Source organism: Mesocricetus auratus, unplaced genomic scaffold (genome assembly GCF_017639785.1).
Source record: "Mesocricetus auratus isolate SY011 unplaced genomic scaffold, BCM_Maur_2.0 Super-Scaffold_15014, whole genome shotgun sequence".
Classification (NCBI taxonomy): Eukaryota; Metazoa; Chordata; class Mammalia; order Rodentia; family Cricetidae; genus Mesocricetus; species Mesocricetus auratus.
The window spans coordinates 17,386,450-17,408,414 of record NW_024429186.1 but is presented as its reverse complement, the minus strand read 5'-3'; the positions used below and the strand labels follow the sequence as shown (position 1 = coordinate 17,408,414).

General features: G+C 38.6%; 1 protein-coding gene across 2 annotated transcripts in view; it reads left to right on the top strand.

Moving 5' to 3' along the window:
* The window catches only part of LOC110340584 (cation channel sperm-associated protein subunit beta), a 115,869-nt gene extending 94,385 nt beyond the window's left edge, over positions 1 to 21,484 (top strand). For both annotated transcript variants that reach the window (XM_040743361.1, XM_040743360.1), the window contains exons 19-26: positions 6,395 to 6,534; positions 7,844 to 8,041; positions 9,267 to 9,377; positions 11,416 to 11,526; positions 17,324 to 17,459; positions 19,916 to 20,016; positions 20,576 to 20,650; positions 20,930 to 21,484. In XM_040743361.1, the coding sequence (XP_040599295.1) occupies positions 6,395 to 6,534; positions 7,844 to 8,041; positions 9,267 to 9,377; positions 11,416 to 11,526; positions 17,324 to 17,459; positions 19,916 to 20,016; positions 20,576 to 20,650; positions 20,930 to 21,118 (1,061 nt within the window). In that variant the 3' untranslated portion in view covers positions 21,119 to 21,484. The remainder of the gene's footprint in view (positions 1 to 6,394; positions 6,535 to 7,843; positions 8,042 to 9,266; positions 9,378 to 11,415; positions 11,527 to 17,323; positions 17,460 to 19,915; positions 20,017 to 20,575; positions 20,651 to 20,929) is intronic.
* Positions 21,485 to 21,965: the final 481 nt, after the last annotated feature.

Below are 21,965 nucleotides of genomic sequence, written 5' to 3'. Positions count from 1 at the left end.
CTGAAAGCTCTAGAACAAAAAGGAAATAATCAAATTGAGGGCTGAAATCAATAAAGTAGAAACAAGGAAAACATCACAAAGAATCAATGAAATGAAGAGTTGGTTCTTTGAGAAAATCAACAAGATAGACAAACCTTTATCAAAACTGACCAAAAGGCAGAGAGAGAGAGAGAGAGAGAGAGAGAGAGAGAGAGAGAGAGAGGGAGGGAGGGAGGGAGGGAGGGAGGGAGGGAGAGAAATGCTAAATAACCAAATCAGAATCGAAAAGGATGACATAACAACAGACACTGAGGAAATCCAGAGGATCATCAGGTCATACTTTGAAAATCTGTACTCCACAAAATTTGAAAATCTAAAGAAAGGGGACAATTTTCTGGATAGATATCCCTTACAAAAATTAAATCAAGAACAGATAAGCAATTTAAATAGACCTATAACCCATAAAAACAGAAGCAGTCATCAAAAATTTCCCCACTAAAAAAAGCCCAGGGCCAAATTGTTTTTAGTGCAGAATTCTACCAGAAACTCAAAGAAGAGCTAATACCATTATTCCTCAAAGTATTCCACTCAATAGAAGCAGAAGTGTCATTGCTAAACTCTTTTTACAAGGCTTCAATAACCTTGGTACCCAAGTCACACAAAGACACAATTAAGAAAGAGAACTACAAACCAATATACCTTATGAACATTGATGCAAAAATACTCGATAAAATAGTGGCAAATCAAATCCAAAAACACATCAGAAAAATCAGCCACCATGATCAAGTGGCTTCATCCCAGGAATGCAGGGATGGTTGAACATATGAAAATCCTTCAATGTAATCCACCATATAAACAAACTGAGAAAGAAAAAATCCGCATGATCATCTCACTAGATGCTGAAAAAGTCTTTGACAAAATCCAACACCCCTTCATAATAAAGGTCTTGGAGAGATCCGGGATAACAGGAACATACCTACACATAATAAAAGCATTATACAGCAAACCAACTGCCAACATCAAACTAAATGGAGAGAAACTCAATGAGATTCCTCTACAATCTGGAACTAGACAAGGCTTTCCACTCTCTCCATACCTCTTCAATATTGTACTTGAAGTTCTAGCTAGAGCAATAAGACAACAAAAGGAAATCAATGGGATTCAAATCGGAAAGGAAGAAGACAAACTTTCACTATTTGCAGATGATGTGATAGTTTACATAATTGACCCCCCCAAAAAAAACTCTACCAGAGAACTCCTACAGCTAATAAATACCTTCAGCAAAGTGACAAGATACAAAATTAACTCAAAAAATCAGTAGCCCTCCTGAAAGAAATCAGAGAAACATCATCTTTTACAATAGCCACGAAAAGCATAAAATACCTTGGTGTAATGCTAACGTAACAAGTGAAAGACCTGTACAGTAATAACTTTGAGTCCTTAAGAAAAGAAATTAAAGAAGATCGCAGAAAATGGAAAGATCTCTCATTCTCTTGAATACGTAGGACCAACATAGTAAAAATGGCAATCTTGCCAAAATCAATCTACAAATTCAATGCAATCTCCATCAAAATCCCAACATAATTCTTCACAGATCTCGAAAGAACTATACTCAACTTTATATGGAAAAACAAAAAACACAGGATAGCCACAACAACCCTGTACAATAAAGGAACTTCAGGAGGCATCACCATACTTTACTTCATGCTCTATTATAGAGCTATAGTCCTGAAAATAGCTTGCTATTGGCACAAAAATAGACAGGTAGACCAATGGAATCTAATTGAAAACCCTGATATTAACCCACACACCTACGAACACCTGATTTTTCACAAAGATGCTAAAGTTATACAATGAAAAAAAGCATCTTCAACAAATGGTGCTGGCATGTAGAAGATTGCAGATAGATCCATATCCATTGCAATGCACAAAACTTAAATCCAAATGGATCAAAGACCTCAACTTAAATCCAGCCACATTAAACCTCTTAGAAGAGAAAGTGAGAGATACCCTTGAATGAATTGGTACAGTAGAAAACTTTCTGAACATAACACCAGTAGCACAGACAAAGTTCGACAATAAATGGGACTTCCTGAAACTGAGAAGCTTTTGTAAGGCAAAGGACACAGTCAACAAGACAAAATGGCAGCTGACAGAATGGGAAAAGATCTTCTCCAACCCCACATCTGACAGAGAACTGATTTCCAAAATATACAATGAACTCAAGAAGCTAGTCATCAAAATATTAAAAAATTCAATTAAAAATTGAGGTGCAGAACTAAGTAGAGAATTCACAATAGAGGAGTCTAAAATGGCTAAAAGATATTTAAGAAAGTGCTCAACATCCTTAGTCATCAGGGAAATGCAACTAAAACAACTGTGAGATATCAAAGCGAGAATGGCTAAAATTTAAAACACCAATGACAGTCTATACTGAAGAGAATGTGGGGAAAGAGGAACACTCCTCCATTGCTTGTGGGAGTGCAAACTTGTATGACCACTCTGGAAATCACTTTCTCAGTTTCTCAGGAAAATGGGAATGAGTCTACCTCAAGATTCAGCAATTCCTTTCCTGGGCATATATCCAAAGATTGCACATTCATACAACAAGGACATACATTCAAGTATGCTCATAGTATCCATTATTTGTAATAGCCAGAACCTGGAAGCAACTCAGATACCCTTCAGCTGAAGAATGGATAAAGAAAATGTGGTACATTTACACAATGGAGTACTACTCAGTGGGAAAAAAACAATGGAACCTTGAAATTCACAGGCAAATTGATGGAACTAGAAGTAGCCATCCTGAGTGAGGTAACCGAGTCACAAAAAGACAAACTTGGTATGTACTCACACATATACGGATTTTAGGCATAAAGAAAAGGATTACCAGCCTACAATTCACACAGCCAGAAGATCTAGAAAACAAGGAGGGCCCTAAGAGAAAAACTAATGGTACCCCAAATAAGGAAAGGGGGACAAGAACCCCTGAGCAAACTAGGAGCACAGGGGAGAGGGGAGGGAGATGGACGGAGGACAGGGGAGAAGGGGGAGGAGAACAGGAGAACCGAGACAGGGTAGTAATAGAGGAAAGCAAGAAAGGAGATGCCTTGATAAAGGGATCCAGTACAGGTTGGGAGAGAGGTCTGGCACAGAGGAAATGGTAGGGGATCCACAGGGATGATCCCAACTAAGAATGTAGGCAGTGGTGGAGAGGCTGTCTTTGATGTCCTTCCCCTATATAATAAGATTGATGACTACCTTGGTAACCATTTCTAGAGTATTGTCCTAGTAGCTGATCAAAGCTGAAACAGGCACCCACAGCTGAGCACTGAGCCATACTCCTGGAATCCAGTTGCGGAGAGGGAGGAGAGATGACCAAATGACCAAGACGAAACTGGAGATACTCGCAGAAACAGTTAATCTGACCTGACCTAATGAGAGCATGCAGACCCTAGTCATAAAGCAGGGGAATCAGCATTGGACCAAACCAAGCTCTCTGAATGTGGGTACCAGCAAGGAGGCCAAGGCAGTGTATGGAACCTCTAACAGTGGAGCCAGAGTTTATTCCAAGGTCACAAATGGACTTTGAAAGCCCTTTCCCTATGGAGGGATACTATTACAGCCCAGATACAGAAAGGAGGGCCTGGGCCTTCCCCCAAATGATGTGATGGACTTTGATGACCCCTGTGTAGGGTCTCACTGTCCCTGGGGAGTGGGTGGTGGATGGCTTGGAGGGTTGGTGGGAAGCATGGGTGGATGGGAGGGTGAGGGAATGGGGTAATGGATATGTAAATAAGAGTGTTTCTAAAAATAAAGAAAAAATAAAAAGAATTTTAAGTACATGAAACCAAAACTGTCAGGGCTGAAGTTTCTCTGAAGTTATATGATTAGTTCAGTCATTACAGATACTAGCCAGCAAAGGCCAAGTCCTGAGACAGCTACCAGCAGCAGGGCTAGATAGCAATTGGAAAAAGGAAAACATAAATACTGTAAATTGAAACCACATAGCTTATGGATAAGAACGTGAGAGAACTCACAGCAGGGGCTTTTTTGAGGCAGATCTATCATCAACAAGAACCACTTGTTGCTTGAGGTTGCCAGACTTCTTTGCTGATTACAGTTAATGGCATGGAAATTATACACATAAGCAGGACAGATTTGCACTTGCTGGCAATGATTAAGATTTAACTAAGGTCTAAATGCACATGCATGAATCGTCATTGTGAAAGAAACACCAATGTTCAGGAGACAAGCGCTGGTAGCTAAGAATCAGGTTTATTGTGTATACTGAAGAAGGAGGGGCCAGTTCCTTAGAGCTCTGTCATCCCAGGCTCAGAGCTCATGAGGGTTGCTGTTGTTACCTTGGACAAATAAGAACTACCTGGAGAAAAAGGCCCCTAAGCATGCTTGTGAGGGATGGTCTTGATCATTGATGTGGGAAGACCCATCTCAATTATAGGTGGGTCCATTCACCTGGACTCTGTGAAGTGGAGAAGCAAGCTGACACCAGTATGCATTAGTGTGCTGCTCTCTACTTCTTGGCTGTGGATGAAAGGCCCAGCTGCTGTTATATATACTCTGGGTATCCAGAATGGAGTTTAGGTCATCTGTATTATAATGGGAAAGTACATTTACCCCAACTCCATATTTTTCCAATAGAAATAAACATTGAAAGAAACGTCACAAAAAGGCAGACAAGCAGATCTCAGCCTTTGGACTGTAGACACAGCATCTGATGTTTCTCTGAAGTCCTAAGACACATGTGTATTGAATATAGACCATCATGTTTTATTTCTTATATCATTGCTAATTTGTTTACATACACTCTGAATAATTAATGTGTGCATACAAAGTTAAGTAGGAGTCTGGTGATGGCAGACTTTCTTTGGACTGCCAGCTATCAAATAATGACTTGGAAACTTCTTATTAATTATGAAAGATTGGCATTGGTCATGCTCCAAACTAACTCTTATAACTTTAATTAACCCATTTATATTAATCTACATTCTGCCATGTAGTTAATTACCTCTCATCTGTACCTAGATCTGACATCCTCAGTGTCTGGCTGGTAAATTTCATGCAACATAGGTTCTGTCCCAGAGTTCCTTTTTTTCCATAGAAGTCTTACCAATCTTCTCCTGCACAGCAATTGGCTGCTCAACTCTTCATTAAACCAGTCAGGTACCTTAGGCAGGCAAGATAAAACAGTGATACATCTTTACACAATGTGATTAAATATCCCACAACAGTCTGGCCCAAAGTAAAGGACAGATCTGAAATGAATGTGGGAATAATGGGCTTTTGTCTTTTGTTTACTAGTGGACACTAGTGAAAGTCAATACTTTTTAACAAAAGGAGTTTCTAGGTGCCTGCCACAGATGTCAAACTTTTTATCCAATTTGAGTCACTTTTAGCAAAGTTTTTAAGGCCCTACAAAGTGGCTTGCACAATTGCTACATCTCACAAAGCAGAGGTCTTATCTACATAAAAACAAACATGAAGACACTAACGTATGACATCCAAAATTCATAATGTCTTAATTTCTATAGGTAACACTTACCTATTAAGAGGGAAGGGGTCCAGAGTTCTTCATCATCTATTTCCTGGCTGTCACTAACTGCCACAGGTTTGCCTCTATGTGGGTACAAATCCAATAAACAATGACAGGATATAACAGACAGAAGGAAAAATGATCTTCTTCCATCAAGCAAAAATATACTGGGGATAATTTCCACAACATTTTCTTCGCAGGAGAAAAAAGCAAAAGACAAAAAAAAGGCAGAAAAGAAAAGAAAAGCTTTACTAAGAAAATTTGTACATACTTCACATAGGAGTGTTGTTAGATGAAGACATTCGTGAGTATACTCAGGTCAAGTTCAAGGTGGTGCATCATTCAAAAGGGTGTATCACCCTGGATTGACACTGGGAAGAAAATTTAATATTACAATGAGCAAAGTTTACCCTAGGTTACCTAAAAAGAGTGAGTCAGAGACACTGGGCTGTTTTGTCTTATTCTTAAATTTCTCTGGAGGATGCTTTTCCAAACCAACAGGTCTCTGAGGGAGCACCAGGGGATGGCTCTTTAGAGAAGAAGTTCTAACCCAGCACACACAAACTTTGCAGGGATATTCGTAGTCATTTAAAGGGCATCAGTTTCCTCAGCTCCATAGCTGTAGGTAATTATACCTACAAACACATGCCTAGTACCAAACATAACTACTAGAACCCAAGTGACCTTGCTATCCATTTGAGAACCTGAAAGAGAAATAAGGAGTGAAAGAGAAATATATATTTACTGAGGAAAATATCTGTGAAGGTAAATTTTACTAAGATCTACTAACTTGCCAATCATTTATTGGTGTTTTTTACAATTTTCATTATGTAATGTTAGTTGTTGGCACTGTTTTCATAGGTATGAGAATAAGTCATGTCCCACCAGTCAGTGTGGTTGTTGGAAACCCAGCATTATTGGAAGTTAAGACAGAAGGCCATTTTGACATCACTGAGAGCTACCATATGAAGGTTCACATAGCCAGCAAATTTTTCCAAAAAGTAAGAGGGTTTTTAAATTAAAACAATCTATTAGATACAGAAAACATAGAATAGTAGTTATTACAGACAAGCAATCCTTCCATCAAGGGTACGTAACTTCACTTAGCATGTGTGGTGCATTATATCACAAGGGGGAGTTGTTTTGCACACCTTTAATTTGAGCACTTTGGGGACAGGAACAGGTAGAGATACCTGATATGCCAACCTGGTCTATAGAGTGAGTTCCAGGCCAGCCTGGTCTACATGGTAAGAGGATCTTAAAAGGGTAAGAAATAAAAAGCTTTTATGTTTTTACATTTTAAAACTTTTTTCTAATTTTATCTTTTGTGTTCTCTTAATTGTTAATCAGAATTTGTCTCTTGTTCCTTTCTGCCCCTCCACTTGATGTTCTTTTTCTTTATTTTCTTCTTCTTTTTCTTCCCTTTTGCACCCATACCCTTTCCTGTCACATATTTTACCCTAGATGTTTTGAACCTCAAACCTCACTCCACACTTATTTTTGTCCATTTTATTTTATATGGTTACTGACAGTGTGGACTTGACTTTAACATATTTTATTAGATTTCTATATGTGATTTACTTTGATAATTGTACTCATATTTCAGTTTATTTTCCCCTCCCCAGGTGATGCTAGGGTTCTAATGGTCAACTATACCTATGAACTTGACATAATCTACAGTCACCTAGAAAAGGTGAAGGTGTCTCAATGAACTTGTCTAGATTAGGTTGGACTATGAGCATGCCTAAGAAAAATTTTGTTAATTAGGTTAACAGAGGTGGCAATACCCACCCTTGATATTAGAAAACAAAGAAACAATATTAACAAACTTCAAGACAAAAACACTAGAGGTTGGGAGTGTGGCTTAATAAGAAAAGTGCTTGTCTGGCATGCATGAAGCCAGAGTTACATGTCAGCCCCACATATACAAGGTATGTTAATGCATACTTATAGTCCCAGCACATGGAAGGTGGAGGCAGGAGAAAAGAATCAACTTGTGCAAGTTGTCCTCTGATCTGTAACACACACACACACACACACACACACACACACACACACAAACGTAAGAAAAAACTAACAACATGAGACTACCTCAGTCTGTGTCAAGGACTTTGAATACCTGATTTAATGTTGTTTTGTTTCTCTACTTCTTGATATCAATTCTTTTCCTTTGGCTGACTTACTATATGCTTAATAAATTTGTTCATTCAAAAACAAAAGCACAACTGCCATAGTTCATTCTCTGGATCATTGAAAACAATGTATTTGGGGTGTTTCGGGATTCTAAACTTCGTGTTTTGATGTTTCCAGGGTTCCACTTCACTAGCACTGGTTGTGTGGGAATCGTCAACTCAGTGCCCTCTTACTACAGTGGTGCCAACCATGAAGAGCAGTTGCAGCTACCTCAGGACTATGCACCACATTCCTGGCCGGCACATACCACGGGAAGACTGGATTACTGGAGTTCACAAGGACAGCCAGGGTTTCAATATGATCAAAACTCTGCCAGTAAGAAATGTAGCTATGCCACCTTTAAGAGAACAAGTGATAGATTTCTCCAGTGTGCTCCCATGGCCACTCTGTGTCAGCATTTCTGCATGAGGCACATTAGCGCTTCCATCATTTTCAAACTGTGGGTCATTTTGAGAACATGATAGTGATGACCCATTCCTAAACCTTCTTACATAATTGTGTTTCTTACTAACTTCTCTTGTCACCATTAGTCTAATATGATGATGGCATAATCTTGGGCTTTTGTGATACATGCAGTTATTTCAACTTACAATGATTTGTCTCAAACAATGCATCTGATTGGTCCTATTTCTCTTTGGGTGTGGGTTTATTTTTTTTCCTCAGATAAAGTCTCAAAAAGTTAAATTTGAACTTTCAATTCTCTTTTGGACAATCCTATTTCAATATAATATTTTTTATTTTGTTTTGCTAGAATCTGTGAGTCTTTTAATTTTTTCTTTGTATGTATGAAAGTGGTCAATTACTTGTGTTCAATTGTGTGTGCAGGTATGTGTGTTCAGGTACGATTGTCCATGTAGAGTAGAGGCCAGCAGTTAACATCAGAATGTCTTCCTCAAATATTTCTCTGGCTTATTTCTCATGCAAGAACTCTGATTGAGCCTGGAGATTGCCATTTTCCCTAGACTGGCCAATGAGCACCCAGGATAGGCAAGTCTCTGATCCAGTACTGGTGTTCCCTGTTCATATCGCCACAGTTGGTTTTTCACTTGGGTATTGAGATCCAAACTCAGGGCCTCACACTTTAGTAGCAGACATAACCAGCTGAGCCATCTGATTAGTCATTTTTGTCGTGTTTTGTTTTATTTGGGGATCCTATAACCATTTAAAAACTAAAAATTAGTTGATGTATACTTTTAGTTTTGTGACAGATAAAAAACAATTAAACTTGAAGGTGTGTTGTGAACACATCACTGAGCCTTTATCTAAAATGTTTGAACACACCCACAGTGATTTTGTGGCAGCTGTTTTAAGTAGTAAAAGGCATTTTCTCTTCCTTACAGATTCCAGATTACATCATCCCAGGGTAAGGTCTTTGAAGCTGCAGAAGCTTAGGAGTAGGGCTACTGAAAAGGAGAAGATGACTATAAACCTAGAGCTAAATGTGAAATATTTGCATGGAATGGTTGTCTGGAAAAACAAAACAGTTTTGCCTGGGTGAATAATAACACATGGCCCTCTTTCTCTGTTTAATCACTTGCAGATAAACTACAGACCTCCATCTACTATGGGAATTTCTATTCCACTCACAGATAATTTTTATCATGCAGACCCTAGCAAACCCATACCAAGAAATCTATTTCACAAGTCAAAGGTAAATAATTTATCTCTAAGTGAACTAATGCAGTGTTTGTTTTATGTTTAAGAAAGCACTGTGCCGATGAAATGGGTTAGCTGAAAAAAACTCTTGCCTTTAAGCCGGAACCTCAGCCTGACCCTCTGGAAGTAGAAGGAAAGAACTGACTCCTGATAGTTTCCTCTGAACTCCACCCACTCCATGACATATGCACCACACACACACACACGCACACACACACACAGATACACACATGAGTTCTGACCCTAAGCACACATAGCCCACTTGTTTCAATAATCTGGTGTGGCAGATCACTCAGAAAAAGATTAGCATCTCTGTACAAAATTCATACAGAGGTTTTATGTTTTCTGATGTGTTCTTGACACTAAGCCAAAGAGAAATACAGATTAGGTTATGGGTGTGGGACTTCTCCTTCCCCTGTTCCCTTCATTTTCTTCATCTTTGAACCATACTTTGACATGACCACCCCCAGCTCACTCTTCCTAGCCAAGATGCTCTGTTTTCTGTTTCTCTGACATGTTTCACCTCAGGACTTTTCACCTGCAGAAAGGACTTCAGTCCTCTGTCTGATGTCACACCACACTACCATCTTTGTCAGGTTTGCCTTAATTCTCTGCTTACAGAGAGGCCTTTCCTGACCAATCTATGCAGAATGATAACCCCACCTCTACCATCTCAAGTTCCCTATTTCTCTTATTTCCTCCATATCGTGCATTACTATTCTATAGATTTTATTCATTTGTTTTATTTTTGTGTCTTTCTGACTCCACAAGGAAGAAAGCTCATAAAACAGGACTAATTTCTTTTCTGTTACCTTTATTTTCCTGATACTGATGGTCAAAGCAAAGCCTTGGACATGCTATAAAGGGATTTGCATATTTTTACCTGTTCCTACTATATCCATAGTAGCCCAAAAAGTACAAGAATGTTCAGAAATTGTTGAACAAGTATGTAATGATGGTGCACACATATGTAATCTCAACAATTCAGCAGCCTAAATCAGGAGAATCAGGAGTTTGAGATCAGCCTGCATAATATTGTAAGTCTGAGCAGCCTCTATTAGTTACGTAGATAGACTGTTTCAAAAAATTAGATCTAAACAAACTAATAATACACATTGTATGCATATTTTATACACACAAAATATTCAAAGGTTAACACACTTCTTGCTGAATCCTAGATTAAAGGGCAAGAAATTCTGCTCCAAGCAGTGAATCACTAAGATACTGAGATCTCCAACTCCATTTTCTCCCAAAGATTAATTTTGTTACTATAATCATTTTCTCTAGGGGCATAAGACTTTTTACATGTATATTCTTACTTTCCTGGAGTATGTCTCCCCCATGATTTCCCTGTGTGCTAAGTAGGAAATATACCTAAATTATACCAAGAAATTAAGAGTGAGATCTGACCCCTTGTTTATTTTGTTTTGTATTGTTGAGCAAGGTCTTGCTGTATAGTCTAGGCAGGCTCAAACTTGCTATGCAGTCCAGGCTGACTTGGAACTCCTGATCAAAGAATTGATTCAAAGGACTGAGTCTTCTGACACATGTCACCACAGCTACCCCCTGAAGAAGCTTTCAATGCTGAATTTGGGGGATGCGACAGTTGTACATGTCAGCACTTTGGTGTTATCAGACACTGGTCTGCATTCTGTAAGTTACAGTCTTGCACATGCATAATACATGGGATCTTTATCGGCTTTCATGTTACTCAGAGAGACTCACTATGAAATGAAAAGTCCCAGAAAGGAACCTGTGTCTTTTTGTGCAGTGTTTCTGAATGTGCATGTGTAACCGGAAAGGATACTGCTCCATTACATCACAGATATTGTTGCAACATCCATAATCTCACCTCCTGGGCAAGCATTATATGCTGATCTATAGCCTTAGTGCCTCTTATTTTATCATTAATGTATTTTCTTCTCTTCACTTCTTGGAATTTTATTATTCAGATAATAAATATTTCCCAAACACTTAATTTGAAAAACCTCAAATTATGAAAACAAGTCAATCTATGCTATTTCTGTCTACAGGAAACTGGCAAATACAAACAGTGTGCTAACGCTAGGAATCGGGAAATGTGCAACTGCACAGAACATCAAAAGTTTTCCCATGCTGTTGCTTTCTCAGATTGTAAAGAAAAGGTAAGATAGTTTGTAACTACCCGATGATGGAGTGGTTTCCTATTCCCATGATTGGAAAGGTACCTTTTAGTTAAACCCAAAACCTCAGATATGGGGGCTAATGGCATAGCTGAGGATAACAGCACTTGCTCCACCTGCTGAGGGCCCAATTTCCAGCACTCACAGGCATCTCAGAGGTTTCTATAACTCCAGTGAATGAATATAGGTAAAAAACATATTTTTCATCTCCTTACATGACTAAAAACAGAGTCATCCCCCACAACCCATATATAATACATCTAAGTAACTTTTCACAGAGTAATACAACATGAGCAGGCAAGGAGCATTTTTTTCTCAGCTAACTCTTTTGTTGGCAGGCTGCAAATTGTGGTTACAAGGAAAGAATCAATCCCCCTATTACATGTCCGGAAAGGTAATCTTATAAGTAATTTTAAAGGAGTTACAAACCTAAACCTTTATACATAAAACAGTCAGCTGAACTTTGAATCTTTAGGGTACATATCATTCATCAATGGTTTCTTATATCAAATAGTTGAGGTCAGAAATAGGTGCAAAGAATTAATCATTACCTTTGATTATCAACCAAACCTAGCAAGAAGATATATCAGCGAGCAACAGTCGGGTTGCTTTGCATTTTCATCCCTAGCCTTATGAATCAGACAGCTTAGCCATGTATCCTTGTGAACTTTAGATTGTTTTCTGGTGTTTTATCTTAAAACTATTAGCAAAGTATCTGGTCTAACCTGAAGTTATTTTGAAGCTTTGTTTCAGCTAATGGTACACACTGAAATCTGTGACTGGGTCTTTCAGCATCAATAGAATTAGAGCTAGCCTGGCTCCTGGACTCAGATGTTTTCTTTAATCATTAACTAACTGTAATCTGCAGAAACTCCTTAGGTGAAACGCATAGGTTCTATCTGGGTAACATACCCTTGTATTTATTTTTATTCATCAAAACACTATATAAGCTATCATTATTATTATCAATTAGACAGTATAATTTATGAAGGGGTCATCTTCAGGACAATCCACAGATACAAATGCCAAGTAGAATGGGATGGTTCCATGAGATAAACACACTACATCACAGGCAGTGGGGATCTCCCTATAGCCATTCACACCATGTCAGGTACCAGAGAAAGATTGCCACACCAAACATATAAAGGCACAGTAGAAGCAAAAAGATATTCCAGGGCCTGAAGTCTCATAGCCATGCCTGAAGGAGATTCACCCATCAAAGAGTTTCCCCCTAGTGAGCTGGTACCTTGAAGTTCTATTGTCACCTGCTGTTCCTCTGACATGACCACCAGCAGTTTTGATATGCAACCTAGGATGGCCTTAAATTCTTAATCACCCTGCTACAACATACTAAATCCAGAAAGAATAATTGAGCATTTTCTACGTACTATACATTTCTTCAACCCTTCCCTACAATTTATCTCACTGTATTTATAGAGTTACAGAGAAGGCAAACTGAAAAAGCATAGTGTATTTTTTACTTAATATTTTTTCATTTATTTTACATACTGAATACATTTCCTCCTCCCTCCTCTCCTACCATTCTCCATCCACTCCTCCTCAGTCTCCATTCAGAAAGGGGCAGGCCTCCCATGGCACATCCAATTGGGGTAGGATCATCCTCCTCCTGCTGCATCAAGGCTGTATAAGGAAATCCAGCATGGGGAACAAGTTCCCAAAAGTCAGCCAAGCACCAAGAATAAATCCCGATCTCATTGGTAGGAGCCTTGCAAACAGACCAAGCTACACAACTGTCACACACAAACAGAGGGCCTAGGTTGTTCCCATATAGACTCTCTGACTTTTGGTCCAGAGTCTGTGGGCTACCAAGAGCTCAGGTCACCTGCCTATTTGGGCTCCCCTATCATGACCTTGACCCCCGCTGGCTCGTACAGTCCCCACTCTCTTTCTTCAACAGGACTCCCAGAGCTCAGCCCAGTGCTTGGCTGTGGATTTCTGCAAATTCTTCCATCAGTTACTGGATAAAGGCTCTCTGATGACAATTAGGATAGACACCAATCTGATTAGCACCCTCTCCACTGTTGCTAGGGGTCTTAGCTGGAGTAATTCTTGTGGATTTCATGGAGTTTACCTGGCACAAGGTTTCTCCCTAACCCAGAAATGCCCCTCCATAAAGATGTCTCTTCCATTACTCTCTCCCTCTGACCCACCCCAACCTTCTACCTGAGACCAACACACACAACCAGCTCCCTCAAGTTCCTAACACACACCACACCCCTGCCCCCAGTTTTACCTAGTGATCTCTTGTATTTCCCATTCCCAGAGAAATCCATGTGTCCCTCTTTGGGACTTCCTTTTATCCTCTTTGGGGTTGTGTATTGTAGGTTGGTTATTATATACTTTACTCCTAATATCCACTTGTGAGTGAATACATACCATGTTTGTCTTTCTGGTTCTGGGTTGCCTCACTCAGAATGAATTTTTCTAGTTCTATCCATTGCCTGCAAATTACATAAGGTTATTGGGTTTTGTTTTGTTTTTTGCAGCTGTATAAATGTACCCCATTTTCATTATCCATTCTTCAGGAAAACCATACTGTTAACAGGCATCAAAGTTTGCCTTGAATGCTGAATCTCCAGCCTGAGTTACCAACTATGTGTGAGAGTGTGTCAAGCAAAGTCATAGTGTAAGATATCAGGGGACAGGCAAGGCAAGTTGAGGGCCACACAGGATATGATTTAGCCAAAATAGATAAAATTTCTTTATAGCAATCACTGTGAAAATAAAAACAAAAACTGATGAATTTCAACATATATTGTAACACACAACTCTAGCCCCAGCACCTGAGAAGCTGAGACAAGGAATTGCCAGAAGTTTGAAACATAAATGGGTTACCTAGTTAGCTACAGAACAGCCTAGACTTCCTTGCAAAGCCCTATCTTAAAAGACCTACCCTCCACAAAAGTTGTTTGGGGAGGTTTCTAGATGAGATGACAGACTAGAAAATCCCTCTGTGTGGCCTAGTTAAGGAGAAGAGTCAGCAAGAGAAACACTATACTCCATTTCCAAAGAGAAACTGAAGAAAAGTTCTGAAAATACACAAAGCACACCTTGAGAGTCTTTTAAAAAAGATGAGTGACATAATGAAAAAAAGACAAGTCATAAGCAGGGCCAACTATGACTTCTCAGCAGGGAGGGAGTAGAGGGGACAGAAGTCTCATCTAAAACTGATATTGGGAATTGAACACTCAAGTGACTGCTGATCAAATCCAATCATTGGTGACTGATGCCTGTACACTAAGCTTAAGAAAGACTGATACAAGAGAATCAGGAGTTCAAGGCCAGCCTTGGTTACATAGCAAATTCAAGGTTAGCCTTCTCTATATAAGATTGTATCTTTAAAGAGGGTGAGGAAGACTGAGATGTATCTCAATGATACAGAGCCTGTCTAGCATGCACAAAGTCTTGGATTTCTTGGTACATGCCTTAAATTTCTGCACTTGGGAGGCATATTTCTGGGAGTCTGAGGCCAGTGTGGTCTATGTAACAAGTTCCAGGCCATCTAGAACTACATAGTGAGATCCTGTCTCAAATAAATAAATATAATTGGGGGGTTACCTAGGAGGTAGCTAAGTCAATAAACTATTTTCCTTGTAAGGATTAGAACCTGAGTTCAATCCCCAGCACCCACATATAAAAATCCTAGGCATGATGGCACTCACCTGGCAAGATATACATAGGAGGATCCCAGAGCCTCAATGACCAGCTAGTCTAGCCAAATAACTGAGGTCCAAGTTCAATGAGAGACTCTTGCTCATAAAATAATATGGGTAGTGTTTATGGGCAATGCTGGACATCAACTCCTGCAATCCACACACATGGACACCTGTACACAAGTGCACAAATACAGAAACACACACACACACACACACACTGGGATTTACTATGTATTCCATGCTTACCTCATTATTTTTCTATATACCAAAAATAAACTTTCTAAGGAAAGATGTCATATTTATAATATCTGAAGACAGACTGAGAAGGAAGAGGAAGAAAGGAAGAAAGAAAAGAAACCTAGCCAAAGAGGTAAAGGGCCTCTTAATAAACACTTTTAAGACAATAAAGAATGAAACTGAAGAAAACACTGGAAGATGGAAATGTCTCCAATGTTCATGAACGGGTGCAATTAATGTTGTGAAATGGCTGTGTCACCCAAAGCAATCTACAAATTCAATGCAATCTCCATTAGAATTCCAATAACATTTTTACAGAAGTAGGTAAACAACCCAAAAATCCATAGATAAGCTAAAATACTCTCAAATAGCCAAGGCATCTTAAGCAAAAAGACCAGTGATGGAAAGATCACAATCCCTGGCCTCAATTTATATTAAAATCAGTACTGATGAGATAGCTCAGGGGATAGTGTCATCTGTTGCATTTCTCACCAATTCTGACAATCGGAGTTTAGTTTCTGGGACCCACATGGTAGAAAGAAAGATTTTACGTCTCCAAGTTGTCCTCTGACCTCCTCGTGCACTTTGTAACACATGAGCACTTGGGCACTTGCACACAGATGCGTATACACACACAAAATAGAAGACGAAGAAGAAGAAGAAGAAGAAGAAGAAGAAGAAGAAGAAGAAGAAGAAGAAGAAGAAGAAGAAGAAGAAGAAGAAGAAGAAGAAGAAGAAGAAGAAGAAGAAGAAGAGGAAAAAGAAGAAGAGGAAAAAGAAGAAGAGGAAAAAGAAGAAGAAGAGGAAAAAGAAGAAGAGAAAAAAGAAGAAGAGGAAAAAGAAAAAAAGAAAAAGAAATTAATTCAATTTAATATAATTTGTAAGAGAACCATATGACCCAGATGTATCACTCATGGATATACACCCAAAGAACTTAGTCCTTACACCAGCTGAGATGCATGCACATACATGTTTACTACTGCAGTACTCACAATAACTAAGAAATGAAACCATTCTAAATGTCCATCAACACATGGATAAGCAATATGTTGTACAAGTGCACTTTTCAGCCATAAAGAAATATTAAATCATGGCATTTTCAGGAAGATGGAAAGGACTGGAGATCACTATGTTAAGTGAAAGAAATCAGGCTTAGAAGAGAAGCACTAGGTTTTTCCTCATACAAAGACTCTACACTTAAATTCATATTGGGGGAGTAGAAAGTAGAAAAGAAGCAGGGCTTTGGTCACACACACTTTTAATCCCAGCATAGGCAGGCAGATCTCTGTGCGTTTAAGGCCAGCCTGGTCTACAGAGGGAGTTCAAGGATAGGCTACAAACCCTGTCTCAAAAACCAAAAACAAAGAAAGAAAGAAAGAAAGAAAGAAAGAAAGAAAGAAAGAAAAAGAATTTAAAAGGGACCACACAAGAAGGAGAGATTTTAAATGGAGAGGATAGGTAAGATAATTTTTGTGACATAAAATAAGGAAGGAGGTCAATCTGGGGAAAAGGTGACCTGCAAGAGGAGTCCAAACAAACAAACAAAACCTAAAGTATAATGACAGTCATAGAAGAAAATTCCATGAACATACATACATACATACATATATTCATATACAGTATGTATTTATATGTGTAAAACTCCATAATGACACCTAGCACTTTGTATACTAATTCTAAACATTGTTTATAAAAGTTATGAATCTCATTACCATGTTTGCTGTCTTGGATTTTTGGGAGTTTTGTTGTAGTAGACTGTTTTCACATCTGAAAGGCAGGGACTCTAAGAAGTACTCCACTTAGAACGGCCAAGATTCTGTATTGAATTTTACAGATTATGTACATTCATGGCATTTGTATTTTAGGTTTATCGTTTCAAGTTTCCAGTCACACAATACCCAGTTGTATTGGAACTTATCGATGAAAAAGAAAAATTATCCGTAAAACCTCCATATTTGGTGACCATGACTGAAGTGAATAGGAGACAAAACTGGCAATTAAGTATGGCTTTCTTTCTTCTATGCTTATCGTACACGTCATTATAATATTACTGTTTTATAATGAGTGGATTGCAAAGCCTGTTAACATGAATAAAAGACAGAGGTTTTTTAAGAAAAGGATTTAAATCATTGACATGTTTACATTTACCTCTGTCATCTGCTTTTAAGTTCTCATCACTTCCAGTAACCTGGATTTAATGGTATAAGGCCAGATTTGTTATTTGAACTGCAGGGCTGGAGAGACTGGTCAGTGGTTAGAAGGGTGCACTGCTCTTGCAGATGATCCATGTCAAGCAGCTCACATAACTGTGACTCCAGCTGCAGGGTGCCCTATGCCTGTGTCTACAGGGCCTGTTCATACCCACATACAAACATAATTACAGATAAATCTTTAAATGATCTGTAGCACAAAATGAATCTGAAAGTCATGTTGTAGATTAGTAGCAACAATGGTTAAGTTTATGCTGTGTACCAGTTGAGTATCTTTATTAATCACCATGACACAGTTACCTGAATGTTCTAGGTGTTGCCAGATATTCTGTAGGATTTGTTTCTAATTGTTTAAGTGAAGTTTTTTGAATATTTCTTTTTAGCTGAATGTGATAGTATACAGTTGTAATCCCAGCACTTGGTAGGTAGAGGCAAGAGTTCAAGGCCAGGTTCAGTTCTATAGTGAGATGGGACCAGCCTGGGCTACATGAAAAATTGTCTCAAAAAGAAGGAAGGATGAAAATAAAGAGAGTGCAGATTTTATGGTAAAAGAGCTGAAAAGAGACACATATTTTGCAATACAAAAGGAAATTTACATAAATTCAATTTTATCCCAAAGATACAGATTTTAGTTGTATATTTTGTGCGTAATTATGTGTAAATATTTTCAGGTAGTAGACAGACAGACAGACACAAGGATAAAGGTCGGGGCTGTAGCTCAGTGCCTACAATGCTTGAAACCTTGGGTTCAATCCCCATTGTTGCCCCACAATAAGTCAGGAAGATGGCAGATATGTCTGGTGAAGTAGGAAGATGAATTAAATTGAAACTTTGACTAGCCATCACTGTATCACTAAGTTTGCAGACAACTGGTCATCAGTGAGTCTTACTCTGACAAATTAACTTTTAATTCTTTTTCTATTTAATATTTTTTCTTTTTCCCAGCTGATCCCAGTCTCTCAACCCTCCCCCTCTCCTCCCAGTCCCTCCTCACAATCTCCCCTCTCTCAGGTACCATCCACTCTTTCTCCTTTCTCTCCAGAAAAGTTTCTCTGCCCAATTTAATGCCCTCTTGAAGTGAAAACTCCAGGAAAGAAAGTAAAGTTCCCATGTTCCCTGATAAATATTCACAGTTTCTGTGGTATCCTGGTGGCTCTTACCATGTTTAGAGAATTGACTTTTAAAAATGGAAGCATCTTACAAGCTGATACTTAGACTCTTAAGTTGGCCATGGTGAGCATATTCCCAATAGAAATTAGCTAAGCAGACAGTCTGACTTGTTTTCTTGAGCTCCTCTCACCATTACACCACTAGAGTTTGTAACACCTCCATAGGCTCCCTTGTTTAGAAAGAATGACGAGGTAAGTGGGAAGACTTCTTTACTTCCCCCGGAGAAGCCTTAAGTGATCCTATTTTGCAACTCTACTGCCATCTTAGGAAAATTTGCCTACCACTAAAAAAATGTAAACCCTGAACTGTCAGGATGGGTTTCTGATGAGTCAGAGGCTGCAAAGAACTGAAGCTGCAGCAAGGTGGTCAGATGCTTTCTCCTTTTAGAGGAGGGCATTGGAGCAGTGTGAGGAAGTTAGTTTAATTCCCCCTGAAGAGAAGTGAAGATGTAGTTTGGTGGTAGAGTGTTGTCTAATGTGAACGAGAATCTAGGGTTCAATCTCTAGTATCAAAAATTTTAAATTATTTTCTATGAATATGGATGTTTTTCCTACATGTCTGTGCATCACGTGCATGACTGGTACCCCCAGAGGGTAGAGGAGGCCATCAGGTCCCTAGAACTGGAGTTACAGATGATTGGGAGTTGCTGTTTGGATGCTGGGACTCAAATGCAGGTCCTCTACAACAGCAGCCAACGCTCTTAACCATTCAACCATCTCTCCAGCTCCTAAGTACCAGACACTTCATAAAAATAGGCAATTCTCCCTTGAGCCCATACCCACACTTGGGCATGGCTTATTTTCTGTAACTCTGAGATGTCCATCCCCATGCTCTCAGGTATATATTTTGCTTCCTTCTTGTTTTGTGTCTCTTTTTCTCTTTCTACTTAAACCTATATTAAAGTATCTTTACTAAAACTGAACTCAAAACGTACTTACAAAGTCAAACAAAACTAAGAGCATGTTACCTTAATAACATCATACAATAGACTCTTCCATTGTACCTTATTGCATGTAACAACTTTTAGGCAAAATATGAAAATGTAAGTGTGCTGTAAATGTATTCTGTATATTTCAGAACACAATATGCCAGAAAATGTTAAGAAAATGAAGGATTACTTAGATCCAAGGCTAAAGACTCCGGTGTATAATCCTTTTGGTCTCAACCTAAGTATAAGGGTGAGTTGACAGCATTCTCATTTTTACCATGTACAGTTCAGAAGGAAGATGTACATGCTTTTAAAGTAAGATTTAAAGTTCAGACGTTGGTGAGTGGTGGGGATTTAGCAGCTTTGAAGTATAGTTTCTTTTTTCTTTACTCTCTGGTTGTCCTGTTTCTAACGGAATCTGAATGTTGAACAGAACATTAATTTACTATTTTCTAAGACATAGGCCAGATCAACTGGCTAAAGGGAAGTAGAGCAGTTGTTTCCAAAAGTTAGGGATCACAGGGATACATAAAGCAAGGTAAATGTGAAAATGCAGAGACATGTTAAAACCACAGATGTGAAGGCTAAATCAAAGTGTTCATGATAGCCAAACTGTTTTGTTTCAGTTTCATTCTGAAATAAAACTTCACCATTGAGTTCCTGCTTACTGCCTCTTCATTTAATATGTGATGTTCATGTCTAAAGCCTTCGCATTCCTTATAAATGACATCTACGAAAGTAACCCCCATAGATATTTCTGTTTGAAAGAACACACACATTGATAATGACCATCTGTGTTTTTTCCACAGGGCTCTGAGTTGTTTCACTTCAAGGTGTCTGTGGTTTCTGGGGTCAGCTTTTGTGACTTACAGGAAGAATTTCAGGTATAGTAAGTGCATAAAATATGAAATGAAATGTCTGAGAACATAACACAGCAATGTCAATCCAAGTTGGATGAAGATAAAATCATGAGCAGAATCTGTGTGTAGGATAAGGCTTGGACAGGGTGAGGCAGAGAATGAGAGTGTGGTGGTAGAGGATGCTGAGTGTCTACATAATTGTGGGTGGAGTTTTCTGTGTGATTAATTGTGGAGATCATACAATGTCCAGTGTTTTGCATTACCTCATCCAGAAAACGTAACCACTTTACTTTTTCTTTTCAGATTTATGTCGACGAAGTACCATTGCCTTTTCCAGGACATATGCTAATTGCTGTTGCAACATCTGTAGTGCTAGGGGGATTAATTTTTGTAGCTTTTGTATTCCAACTGCACAATATCCACCCATTGAGAGCATTCCGGAGATATGTCAGAAGAAATACAGCACAATCATTGAATTTGAGTATCAGCTAATAAGTGAAATCTGGATAATGAACAAATGATAATCGATGAAGTACCATTGCCTTTTCCAGGACATATTCTAATTGCTGTTGCAACATCAGTAGTGCTAGGGGGATTAATTTTTGTAGCATTTATATTCCAATTGCGTAACATCCACCCATTGAGAGCATTCCAGAGATATGTAAGAAGAAATAATGCATGCACATCAAATATAAATATCAGATCATAAGTGAAAGTCTGCACAGTGAACAAATATTATCATCAATTATCTATATTTCCTAGTTCCATTAGGCATTTCCACATAATACATTTATATTTTAAAATATACATTAGATACAGTACTAAAGAATTATTATATTATTATAATTCTAGTTGCTGTTGGTCAATAATTCCACATTTCATTTTATTATTAATAATACATAAAATTATTTTAGAAATGGGTTTTGTTTTTTCCTTTTTTTAAAGATTGTTTTAGAAAATATAAAATACTCAATTCTCTGTGTAATGAGTTCTCTGCATTATTCAGCTTTTGTGATTTAGAGTCCATTTTGCAAGGCCAAGTCCTACCTAGAATAGTAGTACAATGAGGGCACCATTATACCATGGGAGTTAGGCATAGAGAGGCTAATCAGTGCAACAGAGGCTTTCCTAGTTTTACAATCACCTCTTACTAAGAAAAATAAGATTATCATGAATAAGAAGAGATCTTAGAACCCCAACTGTTATAGGCGCTCACTAAATAGAAAAACTTAAGGCAATCTTGGGGCTTAGAGTACTTGTTGCTCTTACAGAGAGTGTGTCTTGAGTTTCAGCACCCACTAGGAACTCACAACCATCTGATGCTTCTCTGTTCCATGCA